At 47.7% G+C, this 19,439-nt stretch overlaps 1 protein-coding gene across 12 annotated transcripts in view; it reads left to right on the top strand.

Moving 5' to 3' along the window:
- The window catches only part of COL6A3 (collagen type VI alpha 3 chain), an 80,162-nt gene that overhangs the window by 52,959 nt on the left and 7,764 nt on the right, over nt 1-19,439 (top strand). For all 12 annotated transcript variants that reach the window (XM_027588094.2, XM_027588099.2, XM_027588098.2 and 9 more), the window contains 15 exons: nt 292-354; nt 1,844-1,894; nt 3,112-3,147; nt 3,575-3,637; nt 4,326-4,388; nt 6,072-6,104; nt 6,191-6,227; nt 6,330-6,341; nt 6,439-6,932; nt 8,476-8,572; nt 9,507-10,202; nt 11,686-11,791; nt 13,911-14,317; nt 15,243-15,506; nt 16,523-16,618. In XM_027588094.2, the coding sequence (XP_027443895.2) occupies nt 292-354; nt 1,844-1,894; nt 3,112-3,147; nt 3,575-3,637; nt 4,326-4,388; nt 6,072-6,104; nt 6,191-6,227; nt 6,330-6,341; nt 6,439-6,932; nt 8,476-8,572; nt 9,507-10,202; nt 11,686-11,791; nt 13,911-14,317; nt 15,243-15,506; nt 16,523-16,618 (2,518 nt within the window). The remainder of the gene's footprint in view (nt 1-291; nt 355-1,843; nt 1,895-3,111; nt 3,148-3,574; nt 3,638-4,325; nt 4,389-6,071; nt 6,105-6,190; nt 6,228-6,329; nt 6,342-6,438; nt 6,933-8,475; nt 8,573-9,506; nt 10,203-11,685; nt 11,792-13,910; nt 14,318-15,242; nt 15,507-16,522; nt 16,619-19,439) is intronic.

Raw genomic sequence — 19,439 nt, 5'->3', positions numbered from 1 at the left:
TTCAACGCCCACCGATTTTCCTGGCTTCTTTTCCCCTTCTCATTGCCCCATCAGCATGTCCCCATGCCAGGCTAAGGCAAGGAACAAACACAGACCTTCCTGGATTCTTTTCCAGGAGTCCACACATGAACACTGGAATTTAAAAAATCATTTTTATCAGAATCTAAAAGGTGAAGTTAGCAGCTTGCAGCAGCCTTACCACTGGCATCGCTCAGAGCACAAATGGTTTGGAATCACATTTTAAGTTGGCCTTGGACCCACAGCTGTCTCAGTCTTGTTTCTTGTGTGTAGGGTGAGCCTGGAGAGCCAGGACCAAAGGGAGGCATCGGGAGCCGGGGCCCCCGAGGGGAGACGGTAAGGTCACGACGTGCTGTGGCTCACCCTTCGCGGAAAGGTGGGAGGCGGGGAGGCTGGGGCCTTGCTTTGGGCTAGGCTTCATCCTTACAAATTGGGTTGGTTCCAAATAAAGGTAACTCGATAGTGGCTTCTTGTATCCTTGGGGATCCGATTGAAGACAGTGAAACCTTCTGCTTATAAACAGCAAATCAATTTCAAAATAAGTTTCAATTCACCAGGAAGAGTGGGTAAAGACACTTTCTCTCCTAAGAATTCAGGGACTCAATGAAGCTTGAAGCACCTTCATTTTCGGTCCTGCAAGTGTTTTGTGACCATGACTGGGTGGGGCTTCCCTGCAAAAAAATAAATGTCCTTTGGCTAAAATGGAATTGGATCTGATCAGGTCTCCATCCAGATTGAAACCATTTCCTTTGAATGAGACATCCTGGGGATAGAAGTTATTACCTCGATAACTCATTTGAAAAAATGTTATTTAAAAATAATCTATAATAATAATCTGCTCACTAATGATAATTTTGTAATATACATTTCCTATACAGGGGAAAGAAGTCAACAGAACATTGAGAATTTTTAAAAAATGAGGCAGTATACCTGAACACTGTAATTGGACCAGATTCATCTGATTTATAATCCTGAACTTTAAAATGTTTTTTGCATGTATGCAACTTCTCTAGAGGAAACTGAAGTTTAAAAGATCCATTTCTGTTATTGTTAGTTTCAGGAGCAGAAGGGTGAAAATCAGACTTTAAAATCTATTCAGACCACTGAAGGAAATCTCTTCTTGATTCTGTGTCCATATATTTTTGGGCAATACCTCTTAAGCTGTTACGTTTACTTAAAGCTGTCAATGAACTAGGTAGCATGTTCCACGTATGTTTAGGGATATTAATGTATAGTTTACATGCATTCTTCTGATTCTTTTGAAAGAGTTGATGGAGTCCAGTTCTGAAAGTCTCCCATGGGGGTGTGATGGGGCAGATCTGAGAGCACAGGAGGGGGGCGTTTGGAAAGAAGATAGTCTAGTGGCACGACCGGAAGGAGGGGAGGGCTGCAGGGGGGGCAAGGTCTGAGCACAGGAGACCCGGGCAGGCATGAAAAACTGAGTCCCGCATTCTTGCTTTGAAGGACAATCAAAGATTCCTAGATGCACAGAGTCAGGATGGCCTTTGGAAGTCCCTTCAGCTCTAAGAGTCTCAGGTTCAGTGGGGCTTTGATTCTACGCCCAAGCCCTGTCTTTCCCAGTGGCTGTCCGTTGTTCTTTATATGGGAGGCACACCGGCACCATTTTGCCAAAGGAATCCATTAGGCCTGCCCACTTACAGATGCGGTCTTGTTCGCACCTGGAGGATGGGGTGGGCGCAGGAACACTTCCTTGATCTGGGAACACCTCAGGGACCCAAGCACCCTGTGCTCAGGGCTCTGGACAGAGGTGGTTGTGCCGTGCCCAACATGGAGGCCCAAAGTAATGCTCTCTTTCCGCCCCCAGGGTGATGATGGCAGAGACGGGGTTGGCAGTGAAGGACGCAGAGGCAAAAAAGTGCGTATCTGCTAGATTTCTTGAGCTTCAGACAGCTTGTATATTTTTTTAATTTTTTATTGTTATGTTAATCACCATAATTACATCATTAGTTTTTGATGTAGTGTTCCATGATTCATTGTTTGTGCATAATACCCAGTGCTCCACGAGAACGTGCCCTCTTTAATACCCATCACCAGGCTAACCCATCCCCCCACCCCCCTCCCCTCTAGAAACCTCAGTTTGTTTTTCAGAGTCCATCGTCTCTCATGCTTCGTCTCCCCCTCCGACTTACTCCCTTCATTCTTCCCCTCCTGCTATCTTCTTCTTCTTTTTCTTTTTTCTTAACATATGTTGCATTATTTGTTTCAGAAGTACAGATCTGTGATTCAACAGTCTTGCACAATTCACAGCGCTCACCATAGCACATACCCTCCCCAATGTCTATCACCCAGCCACCCCATCCCTCCCACACCCCACCACTCCAGCAACCCTCAGTTTGTTTCCTGAGATTAAGAATTCCTCGTATCAGTGAGGTCCTATGATACATGTCTTTCTCTGATTGACTTATTTCACTCAGCATAACACCCTCCCATTCCATCCACGTCGTTGCAAATGGCAAGATCTCATTCCTTTTGATGGCTGCATAATATTCCATTGTGTATATATACCACTTCTTCTTTATCCATTCATCTGTCGATGGACATCTTGGCTCTTTCCAGAGTTTGGCTATTGTGCACATTGCTGCTATAAACATTGGGGTGCACGTACCCCTTCGGATCCCTACATTTGTATCTTTGGGGTAAATACCCAGTAGTGCAATTGCTGGATCGTAGGGTAGCTCTATTTTCAACTGTTGGAGGAACCTCCATACTGTTTTCCAGAGTGGTTGCACCAGCTTGCATTCCCACCAACAGTGTAGGAGGGTTCCCCTTTCTCCACATCCCCGCCAACATCTGTCGTTTCCTGACTTGTTAATTTTAGCCATTCTGACGGGTGTGAGGTGGTATCTCATTGAGGTTTTGATTTGGATTTCCCTGATGCCGAGTGATGTTGAGCACTCTTTCATGCAGACAGCTTGTATTTTTAAAGAATTACTTCCCAAAATTTTATTGTAATATTCTGAATTTTTTTCTCTTGATGACTCCAGGGATGTATTTTTTTCTGCTTAAGAATAATTTATTTTAGATGCCTTTAAATTGGGACCAAATATTGAGTTATTTATTTATCTCTTATAGGGAGAAAGAGGATTCCCTGGATACCCAGGTTCAAAGGTAAATAAATACTCCCTTAGTGGTGAAACGTCACCGTTGTTTGGGCTGAGTCTGGTTTGAAAATCAGAATATCGTGGTGCTAGCGTTGGGTCAGCCGCTTACTGACCAGGGACCCGTGGAAGGCCCCGCCTCTCTGAGGTCCTCCCTCACCTGTTATGTGGAGGTGAATGAGGGTTAAAGGAAATGACACGGCAGTAACATACTTTGCAAACTTAAAAATATTGTGATCTGTATGATATTGTCATTATGGGTTCAATAAGCTAAGGCTGACTGTGCAAAGAACACAGATATACTAGGAACCTAGTGGAACATAAATCTGAGTGAGCCACTTGGCTGCCCTGGGAAGTGTGGTCCAGATGACCCAGGGACCCTCAGCTAGACCCTCCATTTCAGAGCTTAATGCGTCTCTTTCTGGCTCTCTTCCCAGGGTGCCCCTGGTGAGCTGGGGACAGGCGGAGCCCCAGGACCCAAAGGCATCAGAGGCCGAAGGGTGAGTCTGCCTGCACCTGGATGCAGGTGGGGAATGAGAACATGCGGGGTGAAAATTATCCTTCCTCACTCGCAACCTGGCTAGGGGTAGTAGAAGGTAGAAGAAGAGGAATCCTAAGCCCCAGACCAGACCAACCCTCTGTGGTTGTCTGTGCTGCCCTCCTTCAGCCATGCCGTCCTCACGGGGAGGCCCAGAGAGCCCCTTCCTCTAATGCATCTCAAAGATCACCAGACCGCACGTTCCCCTCCTTCCTACCGTGAGAGTCCTCTTCCTTATGCGACTTTTAGCGCTGAATAACTCTCTTCAGTGAATGTTTACTCATCCTCTTAAGATTGCAATGAGTCCTGACTTAGCGAATGGTGGTCTAGTTGTGGGAAACCGTTATTTTTAGCTTAAAATATAGTGAAAACCATCGTATTATCCTGTTCATTTGCTCAGTGAAGACAGTCAAACTACATCCTTTACTATTCAAGTTTTAAAACATTGGATTGGTTGTCTCCACGGAACAGTGATCTGATTGTCATTTCTTGGTTTCTTGTGCATCCATCGATAGTCTCATTAATGGTTCTCGGGCAAGCATCTTACAGTGAGAGATTTCTGGTGGGGACGCGGAACGTTGGATTAGATCACCTTCACCACCCCTGCAATCTTCTGCCATGCTGAGCAGTGTTTGTTCTGCCCTTTCTAGGGAAATTCAGGACCTCCAGGGGCAGTTGGGCAGAAGGGAGACCCTGGGTACCCAGGACCATCTGTGAGTACCCACCCAATTCTGATCAAGCCACGGGGACGGGATGCTTTACACACGCCTCTTTATAAACTTTCTGCTGTCTCATCTCCTCACAGAGCGGGCTGCTGCACTTTGGTTGTTACTACCCCCCCCTTTTTAAATAAACCGCTTTTTTTTGGATACCACAATGGAGAAAAGAGCTTTTGAGTTTTAGAGCAACGAGAAACTTTAAAAAGAAGTTTCTTGTGGAACCTTGTCGTCTAGGATATATTGTAATTTGCCTTTATAACTTCCTGGTGTAGGTTTGTTTGAGGTTTGTGTACAGGACCAAAAAAAAAAAAAAAAGTACAAGTTTTAATACCTCTTGGTTGCGTCTTGTAGACAGTATAATTTATGTCAGATGTCGGCTTGCGAACTACTTCCCTTGGTTTATAAAATTCCCGAGAGAGCTTCTGATCTGTGGTTTAAAACCCATGAGTGCCCGGCCCCCTGGGGCCAGGAGGGCGACCTTCTGCAGCCTTTCCAGTATGTCTCTTCACTGTGAATGTCTTCGTTTCCTTATTTGAAGCTCTCCCTCTATTATCACCCGATACGAAATTTGATGAGGTTCAGAGAATGACGGACAGTCACTCCTACAAGGAAAACTTGAGGGATTAGATGGGTTGAGCTTAGGTGAAGGTTGAGTCAGATGATTGCTGCCTTTAAAAAGTGAAGCATTTAATGGGAGAAAGTAAGCCAGTCACTAGTCTTGTGGAAAGACACCTGACTGGCCCACAAGATGACTGCTTGACCATCAGAGCAGCCACGCATTGGGATGAGAGGCCATGGTGGCCATGGGTCTGTCCTCGGAGCTCCTCTGGGGTGGAATCCAGCTGGTGTGCTTCACACCTGGAGCCGAGGGTTAGCTAAGGGAATCCTCACTGTCCCTAATGTGAACAGGAGGTACTAGGCTAGCAGGTGGAAAGGAAGCTCTTCTCTCGGGAGAAGCAGTGTTGATACTCAAGCCCAAATGTGTGATCCCTTTGATTAGTCATGAGCTCCCAGGTTTCCAAAGTGTGGAGCTACTTATCTTGCAAGGGGAACATTTTTTTTAAAGATTTTATTTATTGGGGCGCCTGGGTGGCTCAGTCGTTAAGCGTCTGCCTTCGGCTCAGGTCATGATCCCGGGGTCCTGGGATCGAGCCCCGCGTCGGGCTCCCTGCTCTGCGGGAAGCCTGCTTCTCCCTCTCCCTCTCCCCCTGCTTGTGTTCCTGCTCTTGCTATCTCTCTCTGTGAAATAAATAAAATCTTAAAAAAAAAAAGATTTTATTTATTTGACACAGAGAGAGCAAAAGAGAGAGAGGGGGCACAAACAGGGAATAGCAGGAAGGGGCAGAGGGAGAAGCAGGCTTCCCGCAGAGCAGGGGGGGCCCAATGTGGGACTTGATCCCAGGACCCTGGGATCACGACGTGAGCCGAAGGCAGTCACTCAACCAACTGAGTCACCCAGGCGCCCACGAGGGAAACATTTTTGCCCTCAAAATTGTCTCTCTTTTGTTCCTTGAGCAGGAAAGTCAAATTTATAGGGAGAGCCTGAAAATGATCAAGGTCATCTGAGGACCACCTTTGCTTCCTCTGTTGTGTTTCTGGGGGCTGAGGATGGTTCCTTCGCGTTGGTGGTTCTGCCTGTCTGTCCAGCTTCTCATTCTCTCTTTCCTTGTTCTGCAGGGTCCCAAAGGCAACAGAGGGGACTCCATGGATGTAAGTTGCATGCGTACAGCTCCAGTCATTGCGCTGTAAGCCTTTTGTCCACCCACCCTTCACACTTCTTTCCTTTTCTTTTAAAGCAATGTGCACTTGTGCAGAGCATCAAAGATAAATGTCGTAAGTACACGATTCTCTCCTGTCCCTGACACTCTTCTGTTTTTACGTTTGACATTCTCACATAGTAAACATGTTTCACGCCTCTCTTTGTTTCTTTCATAGCTTGCTGCTATGGTAAGTTGATTTCAGCCCTTTGACTTCCTCCTGCGGAAAGAAGAGCCCCTCTTCCAGTAAGTAAAATTTGTCTTTGAAAACCCGCCACTTCCCGCAGGACCCCTGGAATGCCCTGTCTTCCCGACGGAGCTGGCCTTTGCTTTAGACACCTCAGAGGGGGTCACCCAAGACACATTTAGCCGGATGAGGGACGTGCTCCTGAAGATTGTGGGCGACCTGACCATTGCTGAGAGCAACTGCCCGCGCGGGGCGCGCGTGGCCGTGGTCACCTACAACAACGAGGTGACCACGGAGATCCGGTTTGCCGATTCCAAGAAGAAGTCGGTCCTCCTGGACAAGATCAAGAACCTCCAGGTGGCTCTGACATCCAAGCAACAGAGTCTGGAAACAGCCATGTCCTTCGTGGCCAGAAACACGTTTAAGCGTGTGAGGAATGGATTCCTGATGAGGAAAGTGGCTGTTTTCTTCAGCAATAAGCCCACGAGGGCGTCCCCGCAGCTCAGGGAGGCTGTGCTGAAGCTTTCGGATGCAGGGATCACACCCTTGTTCCTCACGAGCCAGGAGGACCGGCAGCTCATCAACGCCTTGCAGGTCTGTGCCCTGTGGGTGTCGTTGGCACCTCGCTCTGTTCTTCTTGGGCTCTGGGAGGATTCCCAGGCCCGTCATGCCTCCTTGATGAGTTCATGCCAGAGTTTCCTAAAGCCCCAGGGTGAGGCTGTTGTGATTGGCAATTACTCGAGTGAGATTTCCAGGACAGCCGGGTGACTGGCTCCAGGGTGACAGCCAAATGCTTGTGATTTATTCCCACTGGGTCCATCCTCACCTGCTGGAGGAGAATCTCCCAGGGCTGACCCTGAGGCCTACAGTCTCCTAGTGAAGTCCCCCCTCCCCCAGTGTCAGTGACCCCAGCACCCCTACCTACACCCCTCTTCAAACCTTTCCTCAGCCAAGATGGCAGCCAAGGCTCAGCCTTCGCTGTGAAGCTGCGAACTGCTCCCTTATCAGTTGCTTACATAGCTTGTTTAATTGTTATAATGACACATATAATAATTATACTAACTGGCTACTTAATATTTATTCGGTGCCAACTCCAGTGGCATTGCTCAAGACGAGTGGGCGGTGGGCATGATGGGAAAGAGCCCTAGTTCCAGTCCCCCCCCCGACCCTCACTTTCTGGCTTCAAGTCCCTGCAAGTAATATGGTCACGTCACTTAACCTGTCTGGATCTTAGATTTCTCCCCTGTGAAAGGCGGGGTGGGGCAGGTTGGTCTCTAGCATCTTCCCTTCCAGACTGCGCATTCTATGGTCTTACCACTGCCTATGTCAGCAAAAGGCAGTCTGGTCATTGGTGCCATCTCTCGGGGCTTCTTCTGCTAAACCGCAGGCCAATTTGAGCCCAGAGCCCTGAGCTTGGGAAGCCAGCTGGGGCTGCTAGCTGTCTACCCTTGTAAGGGCCCCATTTATGTACATTTTCCCTCACAGGGGCTGAGGGACCCAGAACCACATGGCTCTTGACAGCACTCTTTCAGCAAGTTGGAGAAGTCAATTAATCATCCATTAATTAAATTTAATTATTCACTAAATGACTCCTTAGTGATGGTGTGCTAAGTGCCATGATGATGAGCAGGGCTTCTTGAGTCTTCTAGAAGTGATTTTATTACTTGCTTTGCCTTTAAATCCCTTTCTGGACCCGGGAGAGCGGGGGAGGATGGAGCTAACGTTTGTCAGGGGCTGGAATTGTTGCTGACAATGACCATACTGCCGAAGTGCCCACTCTTTCCTAGAGGCTAGCCCAGGCACTTCGCACGCCTTATCAAATTAGACATGGGGAGTTTACCACTATCCCTGTTTTGCAGCTGAGGAAACTGGACCCCAGGCAGGTTAAATAATTTTCCTCCAGGCCCAGCAGAAAGTGCAGGAGTGGGATTTGATCTGCAGTTCATCTCCACAGAAGAAAACCTGTGTTGTCCTATTAAGCTCAGTGCACCCTCCCCGACCCTACCAAGAAAACCCCCGAGAGGGTACTGATCTGTTGGGGTGTTTATTTTTCTGATGTGACTCTTCTTCAGCTACATTTTCAAGTAGTTACTTACCATGGACACTCCTACCGAGCATTTCCTTTCGTTTCAACCAGATCAATAACACAGCAGTGGGGCATGCGCTCGTCCTGCCCGCGAGGAGGGACCTCACGGACTTCCTGCAGAACGTCCTGACGTGTCATGTTTGCCTGGGTAAGGTGCTTCTCTAACAGGAATATCTGTTACAATACATATGGTACTCTCTGTAAAGCGACATTTGAATCAATGGTCTCCGTCCATAGAAAGGGCTTGAGTTAAAGGAAGACTCAAAGAGCCTCACATTTATCAGTGCAGTTCCTATATAAGTAGCTTCCATATTTAAAGTGGAACCCCTCAAACAGAGCTTCTCTTTGATAGGGAAGGATTTATTTCATAGGAGATAAAGGAGAAAGGAGGCTTTGCTTACATTTTGACCTTGGAATCCAGATTTCAATTATTTATCTTTGTGACTTTCTGGAACACATTTCTTTAAACAGCAGCAAAGAAATAATTGCCTTTCCTTTCCTCTCTTCTCCTCTCCTTTCCTTCTTCTCTTTCCTCTTCTTTCTTTTTCTCTTTCTTCTTCCCCCCACCTCCCCTCCCCTTTCTTCCTCTCTGTCCTCCCCCTCCTCCCCCTCCTCCTCCTCCTCCTTCTTCTTCTTCTTCTTCCTTCTTCTCCTTCTCCTTCTCCTTCTCCTTCTCCCTCTCCTTCTCCTTCTCCTTCTCCTTCTCCTTCTCCTTCTTCTTCTTCTTCTTCTTCTTCTTCTTCTTCTTCTTCTTCTTCTTCTTCCTTCTTCTCCTTCTCCTTCTTCTTCTTCTTCTCCTCCTCCTCCTCCTCCTCCTCCTCCTCCTCCTTTTCCTTCTTCCTCCTCTTCCTCTTCTTCTAATGCCAATGCCATAGTATACTAACAAGGACTTTAACTTCCTGGTTTATTTCATTTAGTGTTAGGCGATGAGAACTGAAATCTGGCCACAAAATGGCAGCAAACTATAAAGAGGCTCCTATATTATGTGATGATTTTAATTGCTCCTGACTCCCGACACACTGCCGTACAATTATCTTGCTGTGGGAGTCACAGAATAAATAGGCTCCCATGCTTCTTTCTAGACATCTGCAACATTGACCCATCCTGTGGATTTGGCACCTGGAGGCCTTCCTTCAGGGACAGGCGAGCGGCGGGCAGCGATGTGGACATCGACATGGCTTTCATCTTAGATAGTGCTGAGTCCACCACTCTGTTCCAGTTCAACGAGATGAGGAAGTACATAGGGTACCTGGTCAGACAGCTGGACCTGAGCCCAGACCCCAAGGCCTCCCAGCACTTTACCAGGGTGGCCGTTGTGCAGCATGCGCCCTACGAGTCCGTAGGGAACGCCAGCGTGCCGCCCGTGAAGGTGGAAGTCTCCCTGACTGACTACAGCTCCAAGGAGAAGCTGGTGGACTTTCTCAACAGAATGACACAGCTTCAGGGGACCAGGGACCTGGGCAGCGCCATTGAATACACCATAGAGAACGTCTTTGAAAGTGCCCCCAGCCCACGGGACCTGAAAATCATGGTTCTGATGCTGACAGGTGAGGTGGAAAAGGAACAGCTGGAAGAGGCCCAGAGAGTCATCTTGCAGGCCAAATGCAAGGGTTACTTCTTCGTGATTCTGGGCATTGGCAGGAAGGTCAACATCAAAGAGGTATATGGCTTCGCCAGTGAGCCCAACGACGTCTTCTTCAAACTATTGGATAAGTCGACTGAGCTCAACGAAGAGCCCATGATGCGCTTTGGGAGGTTGTTACCATCCTTCGTGAGCAGTAAGTCCTACATCGGACAGTGTGGGCTGGGCCGAGGGTTTCTGACAGCCCGTCACCTTGGGCTCTCTGGGACATGGGGCTGCAGAAAAGACATCTAGTGTGCTGATGTTGACTTGTTCACTCATTCAACACATATGTATTGGCACCTGCCATGTCCCAGACACCCTTTAGGAGCCAGGGATGGCAGTGAACACACACAGAAGGAAATCCTGTCCTTGTTCACTCACTCATTCAACCAAATTTGACTCGCATCTCCCAGCCATAGACCCCGTGTCCCTGAGAGGGCACAGTGGATCGAGTGCACATTGATTATGCATGACACAGTAAGTGGGGAAGCTCCTCGAAGGAGTTGTGTTGATCTGGGCTTAGCCACCAACCCCACACTTGGAAACTTCTGGGTCTTTGCTGATGTGAATCTCCTCCCTGCTTTAGTGGCAAACCCATATTCATCTTCAAAGCATATCCCCAGCTGCCCCTACTCAGTGTGAATGCTCCCCACTCCCAAGGCTCTGTCATCCTCAATCTGGACACTACTTATTGTATCTTTTCTGTGGCCTGCTGGTTATTCCTTTGTGGCCTGCGGTCCTGGTAGACTGGATGATCCGTGAGGAGGTGCATCATTGACCCTATGCTCTTGGGCTTGGTACAGTACAGAGCCAGCCCCAGGTCAGCACAGGAGAGTATCTAACTACTGAGGGAGCTGTAGAAAGTAGGAAAAACATGCATGTACAGAGAGTTTACTATTCAAGGGAAAGGCAAGGTCCATGAAAACCGTGTTCACATTTGCAAAGGCCTGTCCCTCGCAAGTGTTAGAGAAAAAACATGAAGCAAAGGTGAGGCAGCAAGTTCACCCCGGGGCCACCGTCACTACTTCCAAAGACTAAAAACAAAAGTTTTATTAAGCACGACATTGAGAAAACTTTAAAAGTAATTTGGTTACAATTTGATGTTCAAGAGCTTGGAACTTGTTCAACTCTGTGCTCGATTTTTCTTCTAGTCCTCTCTCCCCCTTACACTGAGTAAATATTTTCTTCAACCCAATCACCCAAATATTGCCAAACAGAAGATTTTGGCTTGAGATATTTTATGGGTCAAGTACCATGGTGCTTAATGTTTAAATTTACCAGACATAGCTTGTCTGGAGGAATGAATTAATTTAACAAATATTTATGGACTGACTACCTGCTGTGTAATCCTTTTAACTCATTAGCAGATTAATTTTAATTTGCATGGGATTAACGTGCACTTATTTATTTATTTTTTCTGGGGCACCTGGGTGGCTCGGTCGGTTAAGCATCTGCCTTCATCATGGGTCATGATCCCGGAGTCCTGGGATCGAACCCTGCATTGGGCTCCCTGCTCGTGGGGAGTCTGCTTCTCCCTCTCCTTCTGCCCCTCCCCCTGCTTGTGCTCTCTCTCTCTCTCTCTCTCTGCCAGATAAATAAATACAATCTTCAAAAAAATTTTTTTTTCTCTTTCTCAGGTGAAAATGCTTTTTACTTGTCCCCAGATATCAGGAAACAGTGTGATTGGTTCCAAGGGGACCAATTGTCAATTAAGAATCCTGTGAAGTTTGGTCACAAACAATTGTAAGTATTGTAATAATTGTCTTCAAAAGTACAAAAAGTATAGAAAGAATGCAGAGGTCCTCCAGACAATGCCTAACTTTTTGGGTAAAGACATTGAAATCCAGAAAATGTGACTTCCAAAATGTCATGTGGGGCATTCTTTTCAATCTGCTGTATCCATTTGCTTTTGTTGCAGAGCAAATTCTTGAAACTTAGTGGTTGAAAGCAGCTATTTATTTAATCCGCAGTTCTATGGGTTAGCAAGTTTTGCTTGGGCTCAGCTGGGCAGTCCTCTGGCCTTGGCTGGGCTCACTTCTTTGTCTGTGGTCAGTTGCCCATCCATTGTGCTTGGGGGTCAGGATGGTCTCAGCCGGTTGGCTCCCCTTTGCTCTGCATGGCCTCTCCTTCTCCAGGAGGCAAGGTTGGGGGTTTGTTCCCAGGGCAATGGGCAGGGTTCCAAGAGAGAAGTCAGAGGGCATGAGGCCTCTTGAGGCCTGGGTTGGAACCAGCACACTGGTACTTCAGCCACATTCCATTGGCCGATGGATGTCCAACGGATGTCCAATGGCCAGCCAGCCTAGCTTCAAGAGTTGGGGGCTCGACTCAACGGGAGGCCCTATCACATCACATTTCGAAGGGCACAGGAAGGGAGAGGGTGGGAAATTGGGGCCATGTGTTGAAACAGTCTACTGCACCTGGTATGAAGTGATCTCCTACAGAAGGATTGACTACATTAAGCAAAACATGGGCCCCAAATCTTAAAATGATTAGTGCTATGATAGCACAGATTATGGTGGTGACACTGGGAGGCAACGTGCGTGTTCCACTAGGAAGGCTAACGAGAGGGTGGGGGTTGGGGGGCTTGTACCCACAGGGATGCTGGCCCAGCTCTATCTGTGGTACCAGCTCCAGGCATGGAGAGGTGGGCTGTGTGGCCGTGTGATAGAGGGCGAGGTGACAGGGACATGGTGGCTAGAACTGAGCCCGGGCAACGTGCCAGCAACCTGTGCCCCTCCAGGGAGTGCCACAGACTGTCATGCTTTCTGGGTAGGAGAGGGTTCCGACCGTAACACCCAGAGGGGACTTGGACTTGAATTATCCTTGACAAACGAGTATGTGCCTTACTCCTGGCTGACCTCCACGGTGGGGACAGAGAGCCCGCCTCCCTCTCTCAGCCCTGAAGTTCTCCAGCTCTTGTCCTTGTCCTTGGAGGGCGGGCTCCACGCTCAGCCGAGCAGACTGGCCGTCGCTGCTGAGGCTGCTGTGAGCTGTGTCCTGCTTCGTCCGGGTGCAGGGCTGCTCTTTTCCTGGCCTTAGTTATCTCTGTGATTTCTCTCAAACATTCCCTGAACCATCCTCCACCTTATCTTCAGGAAAACAGAATGAACGCTGTAACCTAGTGTTTGAAGTGGTAGGACATCGCCTTGAACCTATGACGCTTGTGTCTTAGAGCAGGGGCAGACTGATGAATCAGTGAGTGTCCGTCTCCGGGCAACGAGCAGAGGACGCCCAGCTCTGGGCTGTTGCGTCTGATTATGTGGTTGTGTTTTTTAGGAATCCATAATAAATCAATAAATTGTGGAAAAAAAAACCCCACCCACATCCCAAAATTAAGGCAAATAAATATACACAGTAAGCTCTGGGAGGGAAAGTACATGCTGACTTAATCATTTTGAGCTCATCATAGCATTTTTTGAGTGGATACTTTCTTAGAATGGGAGTAGCTATTAACTGGTTTTATTTAATTTTTGGTGTATATGTTTCAGTTGGTTAATTTTTAAAAATTAGGACATTGTTCTAGTATTATTTCATTATTGCTAATGATAATAACAATTAAAATAGTTATTATATTTTATAAATTAAAAAATAAGATGTCAGATGTATTCATAGTACAATACAGACTTCATTTTTAATGATTCTATTACTTTATATATAGCATTTCAGTATCTTTTCTCTGGCACAGATTCTAAAAGAAAGGAATTTAATGTATGCAATACTATATGTAAAATATAAAAACTATTGCATGCATTTTGATAAAGTAGCAAAGTTCACATAGCTCATGGGGACTATGTTTTTGTAAATTTTAGAGGGCAGGCGAAAATATGTATGGATTGAAACAATATTTAATTTGTTTTAACAGAAATATCCCAAATAATGTTACTTCAAGTCCTACATCCAAACCAGTGACCACCACAGAACCAGTGACCACCACGACCAAACCAGTGACCACCACGACCAAACCAGTGACCACCACGACCAAACCAGTGACTGTGGTAAATCTGCCAGCCTCAAAGCCAGCCGCAGCAAAGCCAGCCCCGCCCAAACCAGCCGCTTCGAGACCCGTGGCCGTGAGGCCCGTGGCTGCCAAGCCTGAGGCCACCAAGACAGCCACGGTCAGACCTGCAGTGGCCGCAAAGCCGGTGGCCGCGAAACCAGCAGCTGTAAGACCCCCCGCTGCAGCCAGACCAGTGGCCACCAAGCCCGAGGCCCCCAAGCCCCAGGCAGCCAAACCGGCTGCCACCAAGCCGGCCACTGCTAAGCCGGCGGGTAAGAAAGCATGCTCAGGGCTGCCAGCTTGGGACATCCTCATTTCCTGTGTTCAGAGCATGCCCCCTGAAGCCTGTTTATAAAGCGAATGAAATGCAGTCATTGTTCCAGGAATGGTACCTCTAGATGATGCATTTGAGAAGGTGCTGGTCAGAGCATGTGATTGTCAAAACATTGCTTTTTTTTTTTTTTTCTGTTAGAAAGCAGTTTTTCTCTTTCCTCTTTGAGGCTCGTGAGCTCCACAGAAAGAGCAGATGGAGTGAGTCTCCCACGCTCTGCTGCCTCTTTCCTCCACTGCTCAGGCCAAGCCCCGAACCCTGCCTCAGGGTTCGGGAAGCATATTCCCATAGGAAAGAGGCCCCAGGCTGCGCTGTGGTGATAGTGGGGTGTTCCGTGAGCCGACTGGCAGGTCAGAGCCTGGACAGTCAGGCTTCCCCCCCATCCCCCCAGACTGAATATGTGCTAATACTGTCCGTGGGGAAAACACCTTCCAGACGGAATTCGATATGAGGGTAGGTGGGCTTCCTGAGACCCAGAGCAGGGATTCCTTTAAAAGAATTTCCTGTCACGTCCTAAAGTTTCCTGACTTCATGCATTTTAAATGATGGAGCTCATTCCGTCTTGAATGCTTTCCCGTGTATTTTCAAAGTCTCTCCTGAACAGGAGTGATTCTCAGTAGAAAAAAAATCGTTTTGTACCTTGCTGAGAAATAATGAGATGATGCATTCCACATTTCACGGACGTTGGTAGCTTCCAAGACTAATATTCCTCAGGAGCTCGAACAAGAAATTCATGCCCTGCTCACCTAAATTTCCGCTCCCCTGCCTGCTGATTCATCTCTTTCTGTTGCTGTCTGTCGCCTGTGGGTCACAGTCATGTAGGGTTTTAAGCTTTATCTCTGCACTCTGCTCCACCTGTCTTCCAGTGAAGGCATCCCGAGAGGTCCAGGTGTCCGACATCACTGAGAACAGCGCCAAACTCCGCTGGGAGAGGCCCGAGCCCCCCAGCCCTTACTTTTATGACCTCACCGTCACCTCGGCCCATGACCAGTCCCTGGTGCTGCGGCAGAACCTGTCGGTGACGGAGCGCACCGTCGGGGGCCTGCTCGCCGGGCACACGTACCACGTGGCCGTGGTCTGCTACTTGAAGTCACAGGTCAGAGCTGCCTACCAAGGAAGTTTCAGCACAAGTGAGTACACGGTCAGCCCCGAACAGTCGGTCCCCGATTTCCACGTGCAGCCTCAAACAGGCCATAAAGGGAATGATCCCGATTCATTGAATCTGAAACAACAAGGTTAGGTTTGTGTGTTTGGGTGATGCCCAGTCTCAGAAATTGATGCAGCGGAAGGCTGGATTCCTTGGGAGCTCTTGCCCTGCCCCTGGGGTCCTGAGATACTTCATGGAGGAAGCCAGATCCATCTGGCCCGAGGGCAGCCCTTGCTCTGAGAGAAAGAAATAGGTCCATGGAACCTGGCCGGAGTCTTGACTGCCCACCACGACCAAGTGTGTCTCCACGTTCGGTGAGCAGAAAACACCACCAAGACTCACTGGCTCCTCAGAGGGTAACCAAGCCCTGGGAGTCTTACCAGCCCAAGGCCAGGGGACGTCCACAGCCACCGTGCGAAGGGCCGCAGGGCTCCCCTCCCTGGTCCGCCATGCTGGTATTCTGCCCTCCGTGGCTCTGCCCTCTGTGGCCCATTGTCCCCCTCGCTCCTCCGTGGCCCTGAGGCCCGAGACCTACTCTTGCATGCATTCCAGTCCCTGTTAATTACTCACACCCCTGATCTTCTAAAGTTCTCCCAGATTCCCCCACCTCACCTTCTTCTTGACCCGTGTTGCTCCTGGGATGCGGAGGGGGCCCACATTCCTTTCTCTGTGGGCCAGTGTAACTCGGATCAAGGAATTCTGCCTGAGGAAAGGGAAATCCCGGCAGTCACCATGCAATCCAGGAAGATACGAGTGCAAAGACCCTTCAACCCCAGGGCTCCATTTTCATGGATGGAAGCAGAAGCGCTTATGTGGGAAATGTTCAGAGATTTCCTCCATTTGCTTGTTGAGATGAGCGGAACCTGCAGACGACAGACATTGGTAGTGTCTGGAGAGACTTTGCAGGTCTCGCCCTCAAGTGAGCCGTCGGTCCCCGAGAATTCCTAAGCCCTTTAGCTTCCGTGTTTCCAAATAGTTGCCTGTGTTTTTCTTTTATAGAGAAAGCTCAGCCTCCACCTCCACAAGCAAGGTCGGCTTCTAGTTCAACCATCAATCTCATGGTGAGCACGGAACCAGTGGCCGGTGGTGAGACAGGTGAGTTGTGAGAGTGTTAGGTCCATTCACAGCGCTGAGAGAGCATCCTTCCAGACACTCTCAAGCCTTTGAAGCCTGGATTCTGGGTCGTCCACTGGGGTTCTAATTCTCAGGCAAGCCCGACTTCTGTGGGGAAGTTCCCAGTGGGCATTCTGTGGCCCAATGTGGTCTTCTTCTGCATAGTCCAAGTTGTAAATGGCCACTTTCCTTTCCTGTCACCAGACTCTTCAAAGGTGCTTTGGGGCTAGAGCCGGGAATTCATGTGTCTGTTGATCGGATTCTCCTGTATCTCCTGATGGGGTTAGAGTTGATTTGTGGCTTGTGATGCCGGAAGCATAGGACTCGTTCCCTCAGTGACTTAATCTAATAACAACTGCTTAAAAGGACACAAAGCAACACAGATTAGAATGCATGAAATACATGGGTTTGGAAGTGACCCCTGGGATGGACGTTCTGGTCCTAATTCCCTAAGCACACGACCTGCCTTAGTCTGTCGTCCCCCCGTCTGCGTGCCTGAGCCCGAGGTGTGCACATTTCAATCAGTGACGAGTTACACCTGTTTCTGAAACTGACAACTGTTTATATGCTTTTGTTGCTGGGCAATGGGACCCTGCGACTCTGTGTGACCTCAACCCTCATTCAGTGGAACGTGAGCTTAGATTGTTCGCTCACGAGAAACTGATTATCGATACAGTTGATACGCTCGGCTTATGGGTGTTCTGCAAAAGATGTTGGCAGTAATATCCAAAGTCAAAATTCCGTGGGCATTTACATATGGTATTGTTTTATGGACCCCAAAGCAAAAGGTTTCCACTCACTGGGGACATGTCCTTATTCTTTGATGTATTGGCCACTGTCCGGAGGACGAAGGCATTTCTCTTTACAATGTTTATTTCTGTAATTGACTCTGATAAAAGGCATTTGCTGAGGCTCACTGCTTTGGTGCTGGATTTAAAAGCCCTGTGCTTTCTCAGTATGCACTGCATTGTCAGAAGCTCCGACACACTGCTTTCTGAGCCTTTCTGGAGGATTCCTCATTTTGCTCTTTCCTCTGTAAGTTTTGAAAATGATGTCTGTTTCTCCATCTTACCCTTTCTGTAGAGACTGCATCCTATCCCATCTGTGTTTACATAAAATTGGATGATTTCTGACTCCACACACCCATCTCCTCGCGGCCACTTGGGGGGAGAGACCTCTTGATGCTTTTAGTTGTTTCTAAGACAATCTTCTCTGTTGCTAGAATATTCTGTTCCATCAATGGACTTCCCCTATAGCCATGTCTGTGTGTACATCTGTATTTATTTTCTGTGTCTGTATGCGTATCTTATACTGTATCTCTATGTCTGTGTCCATCTGTCTGTCTATCTATCATCCCTTAGTTCAGCTGCAACCATCCTGACATGCAGCGTCAGGAGTTACTGGAAAGAAACTAAGTCAATGCAGGAATTGTGGAATTACAAACATAGATGTGCAATTACTCTAAGCCAATGAATTACTTAGAGAACTGAAAAAGGTTTAAAATAATTCGCTTTTGGACACAAGTTTAGGAATTGGTCTGTGGTAGAGACAGCCATGTGTTTTTCAAACTCTTGCAGCCTTCCCATTGGGAAGATTGACAGAAAAGCAAGACATTCTCTTCTCTTGGTCTAAATTTATGGGAACGATTCAGGAATTCAAGGTAGACTGGGTAATTAAACTTGAACTTGTTAGGAATTGCTTAAAAAGATTTTATACAAACCTTTAATGTTCTAATTTTCAACTTAAATTAACACAATGGGAAGTAGGGTTTGGGATGGAGAAGATACCCAGACCTCTTCTGCCTCCTCGATTTCTGCACAGAAACAATCTTCTGAGACCTGCATCAGGAGACCACGGATGAGCCTTTGTGCCCTGCACTGGGGCACCTGTAGCTCTAAGCCACTCCGGCTTCCTGCCTCAGTCACCTGCATGGTGAATGGGTTCCCAACATGGTGCTTGAGCTCAGACAGAGCTCCCAAAGATATGGTCAGGACAGATGAAACTCTAACTTCAAAGTCACTGAACTCTGTCTCTTGTTTCCCACTCGCTGGGAACGTTACCCCTCACAGAGTGTAGGAAATACAAAATTCCAGAAAATCCAGTTCTTCACTGAAATAAAATGACTAAGAGTAAGTTCCATGGTGAGATTTGGGCATGTTTCTGGTTTTCTTACGTGCGGTCCAGAAGGGACACAAATATATAAAGGGTATTTAGTTAATATAAACAACATAATCTTTAAACAAGAATCTGGTTGGCCTCTTACGTTTGTTGTTTAAGACTGAGTCATAGGCTCAGAGTTAGGAAAGTCCTTTGAATCCAGACCTTTCCCGCTTATGTCTCCTCTCACCATGTGGCAGAGAAAAGGGTTTTTGTCCGGGCTTGTGAGTCTTCTATGGCTACAAGTAGTTAGATACAGATGATTCTAACCTTTCTCCTTCATTGTGGTTACTACATAACCTCAAGCCCAGAACTTAGAGGTTCTTTAACTCTTCCCTGTGTGTGCCCGTGCATGGCTGTGTATTTCCCAGCTAGTGATTCAAGTCAGTGCGAAGATATAACTTGCTTTTTTAAAATTTAAATTCAGTCAGCCAACATATAGTAAGTACATCATTAGTTTCAGATGGAGAGTTCAGTGATTCATCAGTTGCATATAACACCCAGTGCTCAAGAACAAGACCCTACATAATTGATCACTACCCCTAGTCCCACAGTAACAAAACAGCACTTTGCTGCAGAAGGCACTTCATCTTCTACATTTGCTCAATGCACGGGCACACACACACCCACACGCCATTTTTGAGAA

This window comes from Zalophus californianus, chromosome 3 (genome assembly GCF_009762305.2).
Source record: "Zalophus californianus isolate mZalCal1 chromosome 3, mZalCal1.pri.v2, whole genome shotgun sequence".
Classification (NCBI taxonomy): Eukaryota; Metazoa; Chordata; class Mammalia; order Carnivora; family Otariidae; genus Zalophus; species Zalophus californianus.
Note: the sequence above shows the minus strand (reverse complement) of the source record. Positions and strands in the feature narration are given on the sequence as shown.